The following is a 16,050-nucleotide window of genomic DNA, read 5'->3' as shown; positions in this document are numbered from 1 at the left end:
GAAATCAACCATAAACTATGGCAAAAACCACAACGGTCTCATTAAAGCCCTGTTACATTTTGATGGTTCCCATCTAGGTTTTTCGACGAAAAAATGTTTTCAGCTTTGAGCCTTCAATGCCGTTTTTGTCAACGGGGAAAATTTCAATTCCAGAGACGCACATTCCTGGTCGAAATCGTGGAAAAAATCAATTAATTTGCATGTCATCTCAAACAAGCCACAACGTCTTTATTGCCGATAAAGAGGTAATACACAGATCCTGGGAACTCTGAATCGATTTTACGGCCTCCGATGACTCTGCTTGAAACGATAAAATGGATATAATTTCCTTCTAATTTGTTTCATCATCGGGCCTTAATTGTTAATGGATTACGGCAAAGTGCACGCCATAGGCCACAAAAAATCGTTTATAAAGAGCCCCCATGTAACAAGGTTTGGTGTGTAACAATGGCGCACGGTCAGCGAACTGTGAAGGGCTTCCCTTAGGTACAAAAAATAAGCTCGTTGAACACATTTTTATTGAAACTGCCTTCACCAATAATTATTATTGAGTTGGCGTTGGTCAAGTACACGAGAAGAACCTTACGAGTATAAATGTACAAAACCAAGACCTTTTTTTCGCAGGCGAGCGCTGCGAAGCCCTCATTGAGGGGGCCTTAGAGCGCTCGAGACACGCTTGCGAAAGTTTGTTCTTATAATAGTATTTTGTACTTAAATTAAACAGTATATACAAAATAGCCTGTCGTCAGTCTTAACTAATAATAATCTACTTAATTATAAGATTCTTCCGTATTGCATCCGGTTCGTCGTGGAGGAGGAGGACTGCCCGAAAACTGGACTTTCTTGCAGCAGGAGTTTGCTTCCGAAGGCCGAGCCGCCGCTGCTGCTCGAAAATAGGCTCCTGAACAAATGGAAGAAAAAAGCGGATATAGAAAATCTGCGGTTTCTGGGCGAAATGGAGGTTAAAACTAGCTAGTTTTCACACTCTTTTCGCACTTGTGGCGCTGAAAACCGCTTTCGGTGCATCAGGAATGCGTCCCATGGAATAGGGATTTCCTCCCACTGGGTAGCTTGCTACGAATCAGCTCCGCTTAGCTTGAACTCCTACATATGGTTTATCCGACCGTTAGTTATCTTTATTATTTTATTTCGTTGATAAAAAGTAATTGTAGTAAGCTGCTTTATAAATTAACGTCAAATTATTGTATTATTTATTGCAACTTTGTGGAGTTATTACTTTTAATGTCTAGCGCGACTTTTATTGCGCTTCCGGTCTTCACTAAAGGAAATTCGTAGTTACGGTCGTATTTTTTACGGTGTTTAAGGTTTTTTTTCCGATATTTCACAGATTCACGATCTTTTCCTATGCCGCTTGCAAAGATTAATGGTTCATAGTTCGAGGCGAATCTCTCAGTTGTGCAGTACGAATGCGGTAGATAGGGGCACAGTCACTCAAAAAAGTGTTCGTACAGCCGAAAAAAGATCCCCAAACCGGAATTTCCTACCGATTTCGTCCAAGTTTTCTACAATGAAAATCCAAACTCAATTTGCGTGTTCGAGCAATTTTTGGAAATTTCATTTTTGGGCTGCTTTACAGGGTCCTGAAAAAACTCCGTTTTGGAAGCTTCTTGTGGGATGGAGATTATTCAGTAAGGTTTTAATAACATTGTAAAGGGGTTTTCTCTACTTGTATCACGAAAATTTGACCAAAGTCGAACTACAAATAGAGTAGTTGCGGCTTTTTAAATTGTCAAAAAAGTCGAAATTTCATAATTTTGCGTGGAAACCGTCCGCTTTTTGGCGACTTTGAAAGGCTGCAACTCCCTTATCTGTCGTACGATTTTGATCAAATTTCCGGGATATATGCAAGAAAATCCTTCCTGCAGGATTATTGAAACTATAATGAAAAATTTCCGCCACAAGAGGTTTCCGGAACGGAGCTTTTTTAAGGCCCCGAAAAGCACTTTAAAAGGCAAATTTTCCAAATTTGCTCGAACACGCAAACCGAGTTTTAGTTTGAATTTTCATTATACAAAAATTGAACGAAATCAGTGGAAAATTGCGGTTCACAGATTTTTCTTTCAGACGTACGAGTATTTTTTGGGTGACTGCGTGCTTATAATAATGGATCAATGATGTAGACCACGTCGACAATGTAGACACCGTCAATATCGAGATCTACTACGTGAGTTAATACTGATAGTGTAGAAACGTTTATGCATGAAATCTATTTTTAAAACGAAATCATGAAGTGTCATGGGCCACGGTCGCGTTGACGATTTGAGCGAATCGTTAATTTTTTACTAGGTGGTCGAGGCCCCACATATTTACCTCACAAATCGTCTGGTTACGTTCCAAAAATTTTAAAAATCTTAAAAAGGACGCAATTTCTCATTACCGGACACAATTTCTTGATAACGGACAAAATTTCTTAATAACGGACAAACCAAAACTCGACAAATCTTAGCGAGATTCTCCAATTGTTCGGTATTTACCTGGTATAATACTGCATGCCGTTCTGAGATCTCTTTCCGCTGACCAAGGCCCCGGCGGCCACCCCAACGGCCACCAGGAAAATCACCCCCAGAGCGCAGAAAGTGATGGCCATCTTGTCCACTGAGACGCAAAAAGTGCGGTCTCCTGGAATTTTCGGGAACGGGTAGCTGTCGAAATCTGCGGAAAACATTATAAGGCATCAAGTGGGAGTTTCCTATACCGTTGTTTATGGGCGCATTTCCATGGTGTAAATCTCCCGAGGCCCGACAAGACAAAGGGCATTATTTGCCGCTTGACTTGTAGCGAAATCTATCAATTTTCATTACTTCACTCCTTTGTTTTTATTTTTTATTATTTTTTTTTTTTTGCTAAGGCGCATCGGATATTAGCCCATAATTTACCCATTACGTGCGCTACAGTTTACAAATTGCCGTTTACACAGTCCACTGCCAACCCGTAATGTGATTTCTGTCACCCTTCAAGACGCTGTTTTATTTATCCGCCGCCCTTGAACCGATCCTTGGCTAGTCAACTGTGCGAAGACCACCACAAATAACAAACGATGCCCGCCCATGCCCATCGCATCCAACATAATAATAAACAGAGGTTGGCCCATGAATATGCATATGAAGCAGGAAGAATGAGGCTGGTTGATTGATTCCTGGAAAAATCCGAGGCTGCTCTTAGATGCAATTCTTCTAATCTCTGGGCACTACGTACTTATAGGGCCGTTGTAAATTTGTGCGGCGCATAAAAGTGCGCCGGTACCCCTCAATTACGTAATGCGCCGATCGGACGGCGTGCATTAAAAAAAATGCCGGGAACGCATGATTTCCCGTACAACTATCAATTAAACCGGAATAAATTACTCGCATTGCGGATAACTTGATAATACTGCACTTAACTCTATCTCTACGAGTGGACCTTAGTTCTTTTTTTTGTTTTTTTCGCTTTTGCACACGTGATTGATTCGAATGGGCCTTTGTCAATGTCGTGCAAAAATCTACGTTAGAGAGAGATTTCGTTCACCATTTTGTCAATATTGCCGGTTCTCGCGAGTGCGCGACGGAGGTCGGGAAACGATTAGGGGATGATGACGCGAGATGAAGGAGAAGTGATGGGGAGAGGGGGGGGGACATGTGCTGCCTCACACTTAATCCCTTTCGGAGAGGTGCTGGAACCGCGACACTTCCACGCCTGAGATTCACCTTTGGGGTAAAAGGCGTCTCTCCGATACTTACTGGTTTGACAAAAGTGGAATTTCACGATATTTCCAGAAAGGGCAAGGAAGCTGATAATAACGCTCCTTCCGACAGACTCTTACCGGCCGATTTTATCTTTTTCCTAAACTCGTTCGCGTCATCTATTTCTGGGGCTATTACTTCAACGCTGTTGTAGACCTCCAGGCGATCCAGAATTTCGCCTTCTTTGTCGGAATTCGATCGTCCGATGCGGTTTTCTGCAGCGGTGCCGTTTCGCGATTCTTCACAGTCGATCTGGAAGCAAAGAATAAACCCTGACATAGAAGTAGGAAAATCGGCCTTGCTCCTTCCTTAACGAGCCATAAAATAGTCTTTTGTAGCGTTTCCTTTTGTAGCAACTTGTTGAAATTTATAAATCATAATAAGGTGAAAAAAACTATTAAATTGACGAATTTTCTTGAGTTTAGAATTATTAGCGGCCGCGCAGAAATAGGGACAGGATGGATGATGAGGTGAGAGCGGATGGTGAGTTTGTTCACTTCAACGGTCAATATTGCAAGTTTTCCATCTTGTCTTTGTTTAAATGCCCCATGATCGCATCGATTTATTTATTAATCTTAAAAAATTATCAAATCGGCTTTTTTCAGCACCAGTGCGCAATCTCGAATTAAATCGGAACAAATTTAGTTAGGGAAAGAAACATTTCTAAGTCAAATATCATCTTCGCTTGATTCCTTAAGTTATTTTTGTATTTTGTGATATTTATGCCCTACGGCCACTGATATGGCCGCGAAGCACCGATTTGCTCGAAAATCTCCATTTTGTAATTTTGTGACTTCTGCGCAGACATTAAAAATCCAAACTCTAACATATTCTTTATAGAGAATAAATATTCTATTTGGCGAATAGGCTATTGCAAGACGAACTCTTAATTAGTAAATCCTGACGAGCCTCCGTAAGTTTCATTGCAGGAATGTTCCCTATCGCTCTTCTATAAAAAATAGAACGTCGAAAAAATTTGGAACTCATCAAATGTGGACATGCTGTATATCTTGTAAATTTTATTCGATCTCTATTGAAAGTTCTGTAGTATTTTTAAAGGCTCCTAAGTAGGTTTTCATAAATTAATCAGGTCGGTGTATTTCTGGTTGCCTATACTACACTTGTACGAGCGAAAGGCGCCAGAATATACATATATATACAGGATGAATCTTAAATCGAGGTTTTCCGTTTGATACGACCAAAAAACCAAGCAAAATCTTTGCGTAACATTTTCTTAATTTCAAGTCTTACTACATTCGGTATAAAATCTAAATCAATTTCTGCATAAAATAATGAATTCAGTGGAAACGGAAATAATAAATCTCACAAAAGAATGATTAATTATTGTAAAAACGCAAATATTTAATGTTTGCTGTTTTTATGCAGTTTACCCATGAGGTTTAAACAACACTTAATAAATGCGTTATTTTAACATTCGTTAATACCATTAAATTAATAACTTCCCATAATCACTCTAATAACGAATTAGTTGATGTTCTGTTGGTATATGGGGTGTGTCGTCATGAGGCCGCCGCAGCTTCGCAGTTACGTCATTTTATTATACAAAGTGGATTTCGATTTTATACCGAAAAAAAGTCTCCCGCCAGCACGTTTCGACCGATTTTGAGATTTCGAAAAAATGTCACGTCAAGATTTTTCTTGGTTTTTTCAGTTCTATGTCGCGCTAAAAGGAAGATCCCTATTTGAGATTCACTCAGTATAAAGACACAATTTGAAAAAAAAATGTTTTTTTACTTTGTTTTATTTTTTAAAAACTTTATTGACCACCAGACTGTCAAAATTATATTTTTATGTTTTCCTTAATATTCAAAGGAATTTTTTTTTACTACAAAGTGTCCGGATTTGCTGTTAAAAGTGTGTCCCCAGTGACCATATTAAACATCTTTGCGATAACTGCCCTAATAAGGTAACGTCAATGTGGAAGCTTGTCACACAGTGGGAGGAAATGTCTATTATATAGGACACCATCAACTGATTACTCACAATTTATAGGAACCTTTAAGGACAACGATCTATTTTCTTATATTGTTATTTTTAGACTTTCATGGACTTTACTTGAAAGCGTTTTAGAACTGTTAAACTAATATTTTAATTAATTTTTTGAAAGTCAATTTTTGGAATTTTGACCCGCTGCACGTTCCGGCATTTCGGGGAGTTTTTGCATAATACCTTTTGTGGCCACTCGAACGGAAACTGCGTATTTGCCCATTTGTGAGCAAGCAACTTAAGTTTCTTAAGGCAGAAGGAATGACATTAATAAACGTGCTGTGAACTTTATCTAAAATCCAATTTCCATGGAACCATCGAAAGAAAACCTAAATTTCTGTTTGTTTTCTTGTAGAAACTTATTTGGTCCTCTGGAAGGTCTTTAGTTTAATGCCTTTTTTCATGTTTTTTTTTTTTTACGAACACAACACCTTTCTTTTCGCATCGACCAGGCTGTTGCCCTTTTCACCCAGCCCAGACTTGTTTCATACCTTCTCGCAACTGCCCCTGCAGATCTGCAGCCTGCATTGCAAATGCAACCGATCCCGGTCCGGGAACTTGAAAGCGGCGAATTTAGCCACCGCCTCCTGGTGGCGCATCGATGCTATGGGCTTAATGGGCCCGAATTTGGGGGTAGGGAGCAGAGCTTCATCCACTGGACACCCCAGCTCGTCCAACAACTTTTGAGAGGAATCGCCGAGACCGTCGTGAGCGGTGCAATCGATCAACCTCCAACCGATACCAGCTGCACAAAGAGAAATAGTAGTAGATGGATGATTGTTATATATATATTTTTTTAAATCTACCTGGTAGCGTGGCTTTCACCGTTAGCAAAACAGTTTCCCCGACCTCAACGATGTCCGCTGGGGCTTGTCCAAAACGTTTCTCCGGGGTGATCTCCATCCAAGCCCTGGCCGCCGCCATTGCCTCCTTCAACTCCTCCTCCAGCTCTTTTTCGTTCAAGTCCTTGGACCAACCTTCGTTCATCAATCGGCCTACTCTACAAACACAAATAAATATCGAAATTTGTTGCATGCGGCAGATGCCATCATTAATATCGTGTATAACAGTAACTATAACGAGCAATGGCGTAAATAAAAATTCATAATCTAGAACGACCTGTGTACATAACTGTTTGCGGCAACTGTAAATGCGTGCAATTAGGTTTACCTATGATTCACTTGCTTTCCTGCCTCGATTTCGCCCTTTAGAGCCCTGAATAAGGACTGACTTTTGACCAGAAAGGCGTCATCCTGCAACTCGCAATAAACAACTTTTTCCTGATCGGATATCTGTCTTAAGTGCCTGTCTTGTTGGAGCACCAAAGACACGGAGTAGATCATGCGAACCACGTTATTTTTGCCGGGGGCGGACGACAGGCGAACCCCACATCCTGACGTGGGGAGACTCAATGAGAAACTAGTCGAGAGGGTTCCTGTAAATATACACGATGATCAGTGTTTAAGAATTTATATGATTATTGGTATATATAACCGAAAATGTTGCATTCCTGTGCGAAATCTCTGGCAAACGCTACTCCCTTGAAGGGACGAGCTGTCGAGAGAGTGATGTTGAGGTTCTGCGAGTCGCAGCTGGTCGTTACTTTGGTGATTGTGTTGGTGGGAGTCTTTGGAGGGTACCTGAGGCTGGGGTTGAAGGCGCTTTCGGTTGGCGCCGCGATGATTATAATGGCGTACAATATTAGGGGAGAAGGCAGTGGAAGTTCCATGTTGAATTCATTGGTACCTGCGTGAAAATAGTCATTGAACTTGCATTGTTGGTTCTCATAATAGTTTATCAGTTATTGCGGATATCAGTTTGAGGTTGGCGTTGTGATTGATTGTTAATTAATCAGACTCATTCCCCGTTACGATAAGTTGCAGCGGATGATATGAGGCCGTTTTAACAATGATAAAGGCAGTTTCCTATATTATTTTTTCACTCCTATATACGTTTTACTTAATTTGACTTTAATTAACAACATTGGAAATTAGCGCACATGCGAACAATTAATAGAGGACTTGAGTGATAAATTGTAGCCATTATTAGAATTAACAAAGACGGGACCTTTATCATAAGAACCGCGTAGAGCCGAGAAGGGCCAGCTACATGATGAATTGTTTTTATTTAATAACATAGAACCACGGACTTTGATAATCGTTTTATTACATGGAGACGATCCATCTTGTAGCTGCCTCTTCGACTTTTTTTTAATTAAATTAAACGAAAATGTGGAACATCAGTTTTGATACGTTCGATATTACCAGGACGTCTTCCCGATTGGTTCGAGCCCCCAAAAAAGGTTAAAACTGGAAGGAGCAGACGAGGGAAAATTTTTTTAGAGCCTCGAAAAGGGAATTCTAATTTTTTGCGTATGATTTAATGCAGGTAAGAACCGAATTTGCATGCATGGCCCCTTGCCATGTTTGCGTAATATTAGAGGCCCAGAAAATCAAAGACGGGAATTCGAACGGGACACACAATAAAATGGTGATAACTCTGCTTTATATGGACTTTAGCGCTCGTTTTACACTCAGCGATAGTTTTTATTAGATTTAGTGTGTTTCGCGTGCAAGGAATAAAGCATCTGTTAAACGTTGAAAAACACACTAAAACACCTGAACTAACCGGAACTAACCTGAATAATATTAAGAAGTAGGAAAATCGCACCGCGAGTAGTAAGACCGCATTCACCATCCTGTTCAGAAACTCACGCTCGACCGTCACGTATTTCACATGTTATTGTACTTTTTTTCACTTATTACAATCGTGCTTCTTTTCTTTTAATCGTTCGTGTCCTCTGCCAGCGAAATTAACCCTGAAATTTCCGTTAAAAAGCAAAATTCCGACAAGCCACAGGATTTCCCCTGTGGGTGTCTTATGATCTCTCACAAGCCTCCGATCGTGAACGTAATTGTTGCGTTGATTGAGTATTAGAACTAATTAATTTCACTACAATTAAGCAGATTCTCACGTTTACTACCGCAAAAATGCAAGAAATAATTGTCTAATATGCATATTTTCACTTGAGTGAAACACACGTTTCCGCACTCGAGGCCTTTGTTTTTCTGCGAGCGGAACATTAATTCATCTCGCATTTTACAATTTGCATTCTGTCATCAATAAATATTCTCCTAAGAAGGCCTTATCGATTTTCCTCATAAACCATGACGGGGCCCCAAGACGTACTGCGGAGAGTCGTGCCAAAGTCGGACACAACAGTTCGGTCGAATTACAAATTCAAATTACACAGTGACCCAGAGAGAGAAGCGGGCGAGTGTCGAAGATACACACGTAACGCGGCCTGGCCTTGAATGGTAATGACCTCTTCGGCAACGATTATTGTCTTCGAATTAGACATCGCAGCTGGGATACCGCTATTTGTACACGAATTACCCGCAGTACTGCCGGGCTTCCTCCTTTCCAACCGAAAGTCGTACTTGGTTCTCCAAGAGGATCAAGTGGCTTTGATTTAGGCAACCCAAAATACCACCCGTTAACTTCGTTTCTGCTCCCGACCATCTTCAGAGATATTTATCGACCCATTTGAATCCTCCATTGTTATATTATACAACGTTACATAAACAGCTCTTTCTTCATTGTCTAATAATTTCTTCATCCATTTTTATTTTAACAATAAATTAATTGTTGTAAACTAAACAAATATAAGCAAAGTGTTCGCACAAAGGAGTGAAAATGACGGTGAGAAAGGCGACGCCGCAGGTTCGGACAATGGCCCCAAAACACTCGGTTTGAGACAATTGAATATTCAAATTAAAGAAAGTTGTTTTTTGTATTAATTATTAAATGTAATAACTGCCGCGGCCGAGTTGGGGTTGTAAGGGACGGAATTGAATCAAAAGTAACGCAAGATGCGGCTTGCATACGCTGAGGATTCGCTTATTAAAACTGAGGATTTCAAACATGTTCTTTGTCTATGATTTTTCCTGAAAGCTCTCGTTGAAACCACTGTTTTCTGAATACAAGAATTCCGGTTAATTATACCTTTAATTGGCAAAAGAGCATCCGATGAATTTTTAAATGAAGAGTTACATCAGTGCATCGAAACAGAAAGTCAGGCCATGAGTTGCGGCGAACTCATTGCCCGATTTTCTGCTCCTCACAGTAGAAGAATGGGGGTGTGAAAAGGGCCCTAAGAGTCTAATCGCAGGTCTTCCCCGTTTTACCTTTACACCAGACCTCTGTTGCTGTTTTTATCGGGAAACTTCCCCTATTAAGAAGTGTGGTTGCATGGGAAAACCAGGCAGCGACAAAAGGACCGGAGGTGTTAGCCGACATTGCCAATAGTAATTACAATTTTATGTTTTACACAGGATGTTGGATGTTCCAAATCGATTTTGGGAGATTTTGACAACAAGATTTGCCCTTCAGAAATTCAAATTCAGAAGGATTAAATGTTCACTTTAATTTACGTTTTTTTCTCTCTGGGACTTGGCAATAATTTCGCATGTAGATGAAAATGGCTGGTTGCCCAATTAGGCATTATTGCCAACGTTTCATATTTTTAGTTATTATTTTAGTTCGACTTTTGTAGAGACTACATCAGAGTCAACCAATTTTTTTGAAATTTTGTCAAAATTTACTCCTGGGACAATTTCAAGGAATAACTCACGACCGCCATCGACAACCCCGCTTGAGTTCTAGAAGGTGGCGTAAACGGTTGTGATGTTACTTAACTCTAGATTAAATGCATTGGCTCTATTAAGCAACGTTGCCAAAGGTCAGTTTATTCGGGATTTTTGCGCTAGAGGGAAATTCCTTTGTATTCAGGTAAGCCATACCAACCCGTATACATGTAGGATTATTGGAAGGAAGGGAAACTGTTTTCCGGGAATATCATTAGACGTTAGATTTATTGGAAGAGACCTTTTATGTGTGAAATGACGATTTCTAAAAATTGGAAATTAACGTAATTTTCAAAAACTGCCGGGATTTCTAAGTTACGTTTCGACGAGAAACACTTTTTTGAAATTTATGCTCAATTTCATTTAAATTCGAATTAAAAAACTTTCCAAAAATTGCTAATATTTCAAAAATTTAACAAAATTTCCAAAAATTTAACAAATTCATAAATCAAAATAGTTTAAAACAATAACAAAATTGTTACAAAACCTGCAATAAAACTGGGATCATGCGTATAAAAAGTAATATACAGGGTGACTCAAAATCAACTCCGCTAACCGACGTAATGAGTCGGCATTGTGGTTTGCGTAAGTTTAATATTTGCGACGTATGAGGAGACGTTAACAAAGAATGATGTTTTTCATTTTTTCTTCGGATCGGAGTGTAATTCTTATACAGAGAGGCCTAAAAATTTTCGAAAAATTATTTTGAAACTTCATAACTTTTACAAGATCTTAGAGGTTTACGAGTACATTGAAGTTTGTCTTTAATTATTGGGCATTGCAATGAATTTTTACCAGATAATTGATAGTTAAACGCGCAAAACGAACGAGTTACAGAATAGCCAAAATCACAAATATTGAAGAGTTAGATCATTCAAAATGCATAGGAGAGGACCCGCAAAAGCAGAACGAATATGTATACAGAACAAGCCAGGAAGTGCATGTAGAATTTCGAATTAATAACCAAGAGAGCTTAGTATTTGGGTTACTGTGTATAGATAGGTCTTATGCGCAATCCTTTATCGCCAAATTAAAGTCTCTATGTTGTCCTTTTTGAAGAAAAAAACAGTTTTGGAAATTCCTATATGGAGGTTCTACAAAATAGTCTTAGAAGCTGCTTCTTTAAACCTCCGAAACAAACTTATTACTGTTATATTGCTTCTTTTTTGCGTGACTATCCACGGGGGAATTAATGCTCAATTCGCCCTTTAAATTTCTCAAAAAATACGTGAATAATACTTACTCTAATGCTCAATTAGATGAATCGAATGATTTACCGGTCAGTGGTACGCATCTTCACACAAACGCAAACCGGGCCAATGCTGCTATAGCGGTTGCGGCAACGTACTGAAGAACCGGCGACGGCGAACGTACGGTGTTAAAGAAAAAATACTGTTCTTACGGGACTTACCCAGTGCCGTATTATGGTAATCTTATTATGTCACTGAAGAATAGTCTTCTTGATCCGACGGTCGCGCCGGAACTAAATTCTCACTTACCGTACGATGTTGCTATTACTGAATTCTTTTCATCAATTTTCCAATGTGTTAATGGGAATATAGACAAACATTTGTACCGAATAATTTCGTTTATTTATCAAGAAATTTAAACACAAATATAAAAAATCTTAAAAACCTAATATCCCTTAATCGAATGAGCCAAATTCCAATTTTCGGCCACATGTAAGGGGCCTTCAATGGACACCCCTTGTTCAGCATCGATAATCCCCAATTGATACTTAGGGTAGCTTCTGGCATCCCTATAATATAACACCTCCATACAGTGCTCAACTTCAACTCTGGCCTCAGCTAATGTCAATTGTGGCTTCTTGTCCAAGGCATCCCTCAAGAGAGGGGTGGCAATGTGTGCGCCATAACCAGTGCAAATAACCCTGTCAGAGTAGGCAGTGCCTTGTTTATCCACAGTGCCTAGAAAGGGGAGCCCATCTTGCAGTCCTGCTACTACAAAGTTATTCCAGAGGGGGTCCATTTTACTTCTACGATTGTAGAGGATTCTTGTAAGCCAGCAATAGAGGGATTTGGGTTTTAGAATTAGTCCATCATCCAGGCATTCCTCACTTATACTGAAAATTTTGTCTAATGTTTTCAACAATATAGTGCCGGGTTTGTTGATGTATGTAGCATAACAAAGCAAAGTAATGTAATGTGATGCATGTTGTGTAGTCTAGTTATGGACTGCTTACGTTACTGACATATGAATGTACAAACCCAGCTCAAGGACTGTGTTGGGTGCTTACATTTTTTGCTCGATGAAGTCTTTAACATATTGGAAATCGGCATAATCCCCACTAGCTCCCAATATAATGTTATTGTTGACTTTGACGATTCTTGCACAGTTGGTGTATCTGGCCAAGGAGCCATACGAGGCCAAAAGATCCCCTCCAATGATTATTCCTTTATCATAGGCAATGGCCACCAACGAAGTCGACGTGGTTACTGGAGACCTAAGCAGAGATTTTAATGAAAAGAAGACAAATTGGAGGTGAACTGAACACTTACTGAGAATGTTGTCTGAAATCACCGGCTTGATTTTGTTGTTGCACGTTGGGAAAGTTGTAAAAAGTGCCTGGGGCAGGGCCATTATGCCAAAAAGGGGGTGTAGAAAACATTTCTGATCTTCTGAAGTTTAAAAAAAGTCTGATTTTTATTAATTTTATAGAATGACCAGCAAAAGTTAAAATTTATTTGAAAATCAACAAATCACTGAAATTGACGTTTATGTCATTCTTGACACATATAATTGTCTAGCTGCGTTGTACAAACATTTCATTGAAGGGTCACATGCAGAAACATTGCCTAAAGCGTCGCCATTTTCTATTATATTTTCAAAATATTTTATGATTTAGTTCATGTAGTATTCGTCATTCAATATTTGTGATGTGCAATGGATTAAAATAAACTTGGATACTCCAGAATGGTTCTTCACGTCGACAAGGATAAACGATAGAAGTGCAACTTATATCATAATATAAAATATTTACTAATATAGACCATACACAAGGCGTAACATTAAATATTATAGAGTACTTTTTTTTCTTTTAGCTTTTAACCGACGTAAAACAAATCTCAAAGTTAAATCTAAAACTACACTAAAAAGAGGCTGTTTCTGAATTTAACCCAAAATGACAAATTTGTTCAATTATTTCGTAACATTAGGTATTTTGTTACACCAAAAGTATTACTATGCGCTGTTGCCAGTTCTTTTTTCATAACTTGTTATATCAGATGGCCGTTACTTATACTATATGTTATCCTGCTTGTACAGTACGCGGATTAAAATAAACTCTGCTTTGCAGCTTGCAATAAATTCGAATGTCAAAGTTGACACATTATGTTGCATCATGAGGAGTGAGAGGTTAAAAACGTGAACGTATCATCGTTTGCCGAAAGTCTGGTGCAATCCCTTGTTGTTTGACGTGATCTTTTAACAACTCAATAACCAAAGTAACTAAAAATGGTTTTGGATTTGGATTTATTCCGTTCGGACAAGGGCGGCAACCCCGACAAGATCCGGGAAACTCAAAGGAAAAGATTTAAAGATGTTGGCCTGGTGGATCTTGTTGTTGAAAAGGACACCTTATGGAGACAGTTACGGCATAAGGCGGACAATTGGAACAAACTGAAGAACACTTGCAGCAAAGCCATTGGCGAGAAGATGAAGAAAAAGGAGGCCCAAGGGAATCCTGAAGAGCCAGTACCTGATGCTGTGGTTAAAGGGCTTGAGGAGCTAGTCGTGGAGACATTGCACCCCCTTACTGTGAATCAAATCAAGAAAGTGAGAACGTTGATAGATGAGGCTGTTGTGAAGAATGACAATGATCTCTTAGCGGTCGAGAAAGAGCGCAATGGTGCCTTAAAGGAGATAGGAAATTTGTTGCATGACTCAGTGCCAGTTGACGATAATGAGGACAATAATAAAGTTGAAAGGATCTCTGGAGATTGTACTGTGAGAAAAAAGTACTCCCATGTAGATTTAATTTGTATGATTGATGGAGTAGATACTGAGAGGGGCACAGTAGTGTCAGGTAATTATTTTACAACTCCTTGATATTTTCAATTTAATAATATTTGTGTTTCAAAGGTGGTCGAGGTTATTACCTAACTGGCCCTGCAGTATTTCTTGAACAGGCCCTAATTCAGCTTTCCTTAAGACTCCTCTTAAAGAAATCTTATAAGCCACTATACACTCCATTTTTCATGAGGAAAGAGATCATGCAAGAAGTGGCCCAGTTATCTCAATTTGATGAAGAACTATACAAGGTCATAGGGAAGAGCAGTGAGAATAGCGAAGACAAAGAAGTGGAAGAAAAGTACCTTATTGCCACCTCTGAGCAACCCATAGCAGCATTTCATAGAGATGAATGGATTGCAGAGAATGTATTGCCTATTAAATATGCTGGTTTATCCACTTGTTTCCGTCAAGAAGTGGGGTCACATGGAAGGGACACAAGAGGCATCTTCCGAGTGCATCAGTTTGAAAAGGTTTTATTTTAATATTCACGAATTTGGAATTATCTGATTTAAAATTACAATTTAGGTAGAGCAATTTTGTCTAACTTCACCATTTGATAATAAATCGTGGGAAATGATGGATGAAATGATTGGCAATGCAGAAGAGTTTTATCAGTCTTTGGGAATTCCTTACAGGATAGTAAATATCGTGTCGGGAGCTCTAAACAATGCAGCCTCGAAAAAGCTAGATTTAGAAGCGTGGTTTCCAGGTTCAGGAGCTTTTCGAGAGTTAGTGTCTTGTAGCAATTGTTTGGAATACCAGGCGAGAAGGCTTTTAGTCAGGTAAACTATTTGTTTTTCAATAAACCGTGCCGTGTTCATATACAAAGTTTTAGATATGGCCAGACGAAAAAAATGAATGCAACTACGGATTACGTGCACATGTTGAACGCAACAATGTGCGCCACTACCAGAGTGATTTGCGCCTTAATGGAGGTGCATCAAAATGAGGACGGTATTAAAGTACCAGACGTGCTTAAAGATTTCCTCCCTGAAGAGTACAGAGATCTTATTCCATTCGTCAAACCTGCTCCCATTGATTTGGAGAAAGAAAGTAAGGCCAAGAAAGGGAAAAAAAGCAAAGGGCAGGGAGAGGAATAATATTCTATTCAATGCATTTTTAATTTAAACTCTAAGTTACATTTTTTTTTTGTAATTTAACTATTTATTAATAAAATTAAATAATAATGCATTTACTATAAATGGATAATTGTTTGTTTCTTTAGTAGTTCAGTTGCATTTATCGAGCGGCGGTAGAATTTTTCATTTTTAAGATTTACCTGGGAATAAAAGAACTTCGCAATAATGATAATAGAAAAACCAATGACGTATATGACAATGTTTAACAAAAAAAGCAAAAATTTACTGCTCAAAATAAATCAAGATTAGGTTTTGCAGGAGACATGATGCATTATTGATATGCCATCACTAAAACTCAAATTTTAGCCGACTTCTATGCTTTGGACTAAAAAATCGAAAGTATTCAATTCGAGTTTTAATCTTTGCAGGTTAAAGTTGTATCATACGCCTACAATGAAGCCAAATACAATCGAAGCCGGAGCACCTCGATAGGTTTTCACTTCATTTTTCTGCACAAGATTGTCATGTGCGCCACCGATTTTTATG

General features: G+C 39.0%; 3 protein-coding genes across 3 annotated transcripts; 1 reads left to right on the top strand and 2 right to left on the bottom strand.

The window, feature by feature from the left end:
- Positions 1 to 559: 559 nt before the first annotated feature.
- Positions 560 to 11,761, bottom strand: cyr (cypher). Its single transcript, XM_066285547.1, has 8 exons — positions 11,637 to 11,761; positions 7,242 to 7,493; positions 6,918 to 7,182; positions 6,554 to 6,747; positions 6,239 to 6,492; positions 3,821 to 3,992; positions 2,496 to 2,673; positions 560 to 901 (listed from the first exon to the last, which is right to left on the bottom strand). Exons 2-8 carry the CDS (start codon positions 7,474 to 7,476, stop codon positions 775 to 777), a joined length of 1,425 nt encoding a protein of 474 aa, XP_066141644.1. The 5' UTR covers positions 7,477 to 7,493; positions 11,637 to 11,761; the 3' UTR covers positions 560 to 774.
- Positions 11,762 to 11,962: 201 nt separating this feature from the next.
- Prosbeta7 (proteasome subunit beta type-4) lies at positions 11,963 to 13,128 on the bottom strand. The gene is made up of 3 exons (XM_066281523.1): positions 12,913 to 13,128; positions 12,651 to 12,857; positions 11,963 to 12,476 (listed from the first exon to the last, which is right to left on the bottom strand). Exons 1-3 carry the CDS (start codon positions 13,020 to 13,022, stop codon positions 12,029 to 12,031), a joined length of 765 nt encoding a protein of 254 aa, XP_066137620.1. The 5' UTR covers positions 13,023 to 13,128; the 3' UTR covers positions 11,963 to 12,028.
- A 614-nt stretch (positions 13,129 to 13,742) lies between these two features.
- On the top strand, positions 13,743 to 15,634 carry SerRS (Seryl-tRNA synthetase). The gene is made up of 4 exons (XM_066285539.1): positions 13,743 to 14,438; positions 14,495 to 14,895; positions 14,951 to 15,207; positions 15,261 to 15,634. Exons 1-4 carry the CDS (start codon positions 13,868 to 13,870, stop codon positions 15,523 to 15,525), a joined length of 1,494 nt encoding a protein of 497 aa, XP_066141636.1. The 5' UTR covers positions 13,743 to 13,867; the 3' UTR covers positions 15,526 to 15,634.
- The last annotated feature ends 416 nt before the right edge of the window (positions 15,635 to 16,050 follow it).

This window comes from Euwallacea fornicatus, chromosome 1, assembly GCF_040115645.1.
Source record: "Euwallacea fornicatus isolate EFF26 chromosome 1, ASM4011564v1, whole genome shotgun sequence".
NCBI lineage: Eukaryota > Metazoa > Arthropoda > Insecta > Coleoptera > Curculionidae > Euwallacea > Euwallacea fornicatus.
Note: the sequence above shows the minus strand (reverse complement) of the source record. Positions and strands in the feature narration are given on the sequence as shown.

Bases quoted from the DNA above. Each gene is read 5' to 3' on its own strand.
- cyr (XM_066285547.1), bottom strand. From the start codon at position 7,476: ATGGAACTTCCACTGCCTTCTCCCCTAATATTGTACGCCATTATAATC. The intron at 6,493-6,553 runs GTAGATTTAAAA...CTCTTTGTGCAG, and splicing joins GGTGAAAGCCACGCTACCAG to CTGGTATCGGTTGGAGGTTG. The intron at 902-2,495 runs GTAAATACCGAA...CCATTTGTTCAG, and splicing joins GGCATGCAGTATTATACCAG to GAGCCTATTTTCGAGCAGCA.
- SerRS (XM_066285539.1), top strand. From the start codon at position 13,868: ATGGTTTTGGATTTGGATTTATTCCGTTCGGACAAGGGCGGCAACCCC. The intron at 14,439-14,494 runs GTAATTATTTTA...TGTGTTTCAAAG, and splicing joins GAGGGGCACAGTAGTGTCAG to GTGGTCGAGGTTATTACCTA. The intron at 14,896-14,950 runs GTTTTATTTTAA...ATTACAATTTAG, and splicing joins GAGTGCATCAGTTTGAAAAG to GTAGAGCAATTTTGTCTAAC.
- Prosbeta7 (XM_066281523.1), bottom strand. From the start codon at position 13,022: ATGTTTTCTACACCCCCTTTTTGGCATAATGGCCCTGCCCCAGGCACT. The intron at 12,858-12,912 runs GTAAGTGTTCAG...ATCTCTGCTTAG, and splicing joins GATTTCAGACAACATTCTCA to GTCTCCAGTAACCACGTCGA. The intron at 12,477-12,650 runs GTAAGCACCCAA...CAAAATTTTCAG, and splicing joins GACTTCATCGAGCAAAAAAT to TATAAGTGAGGAATGCCTGG.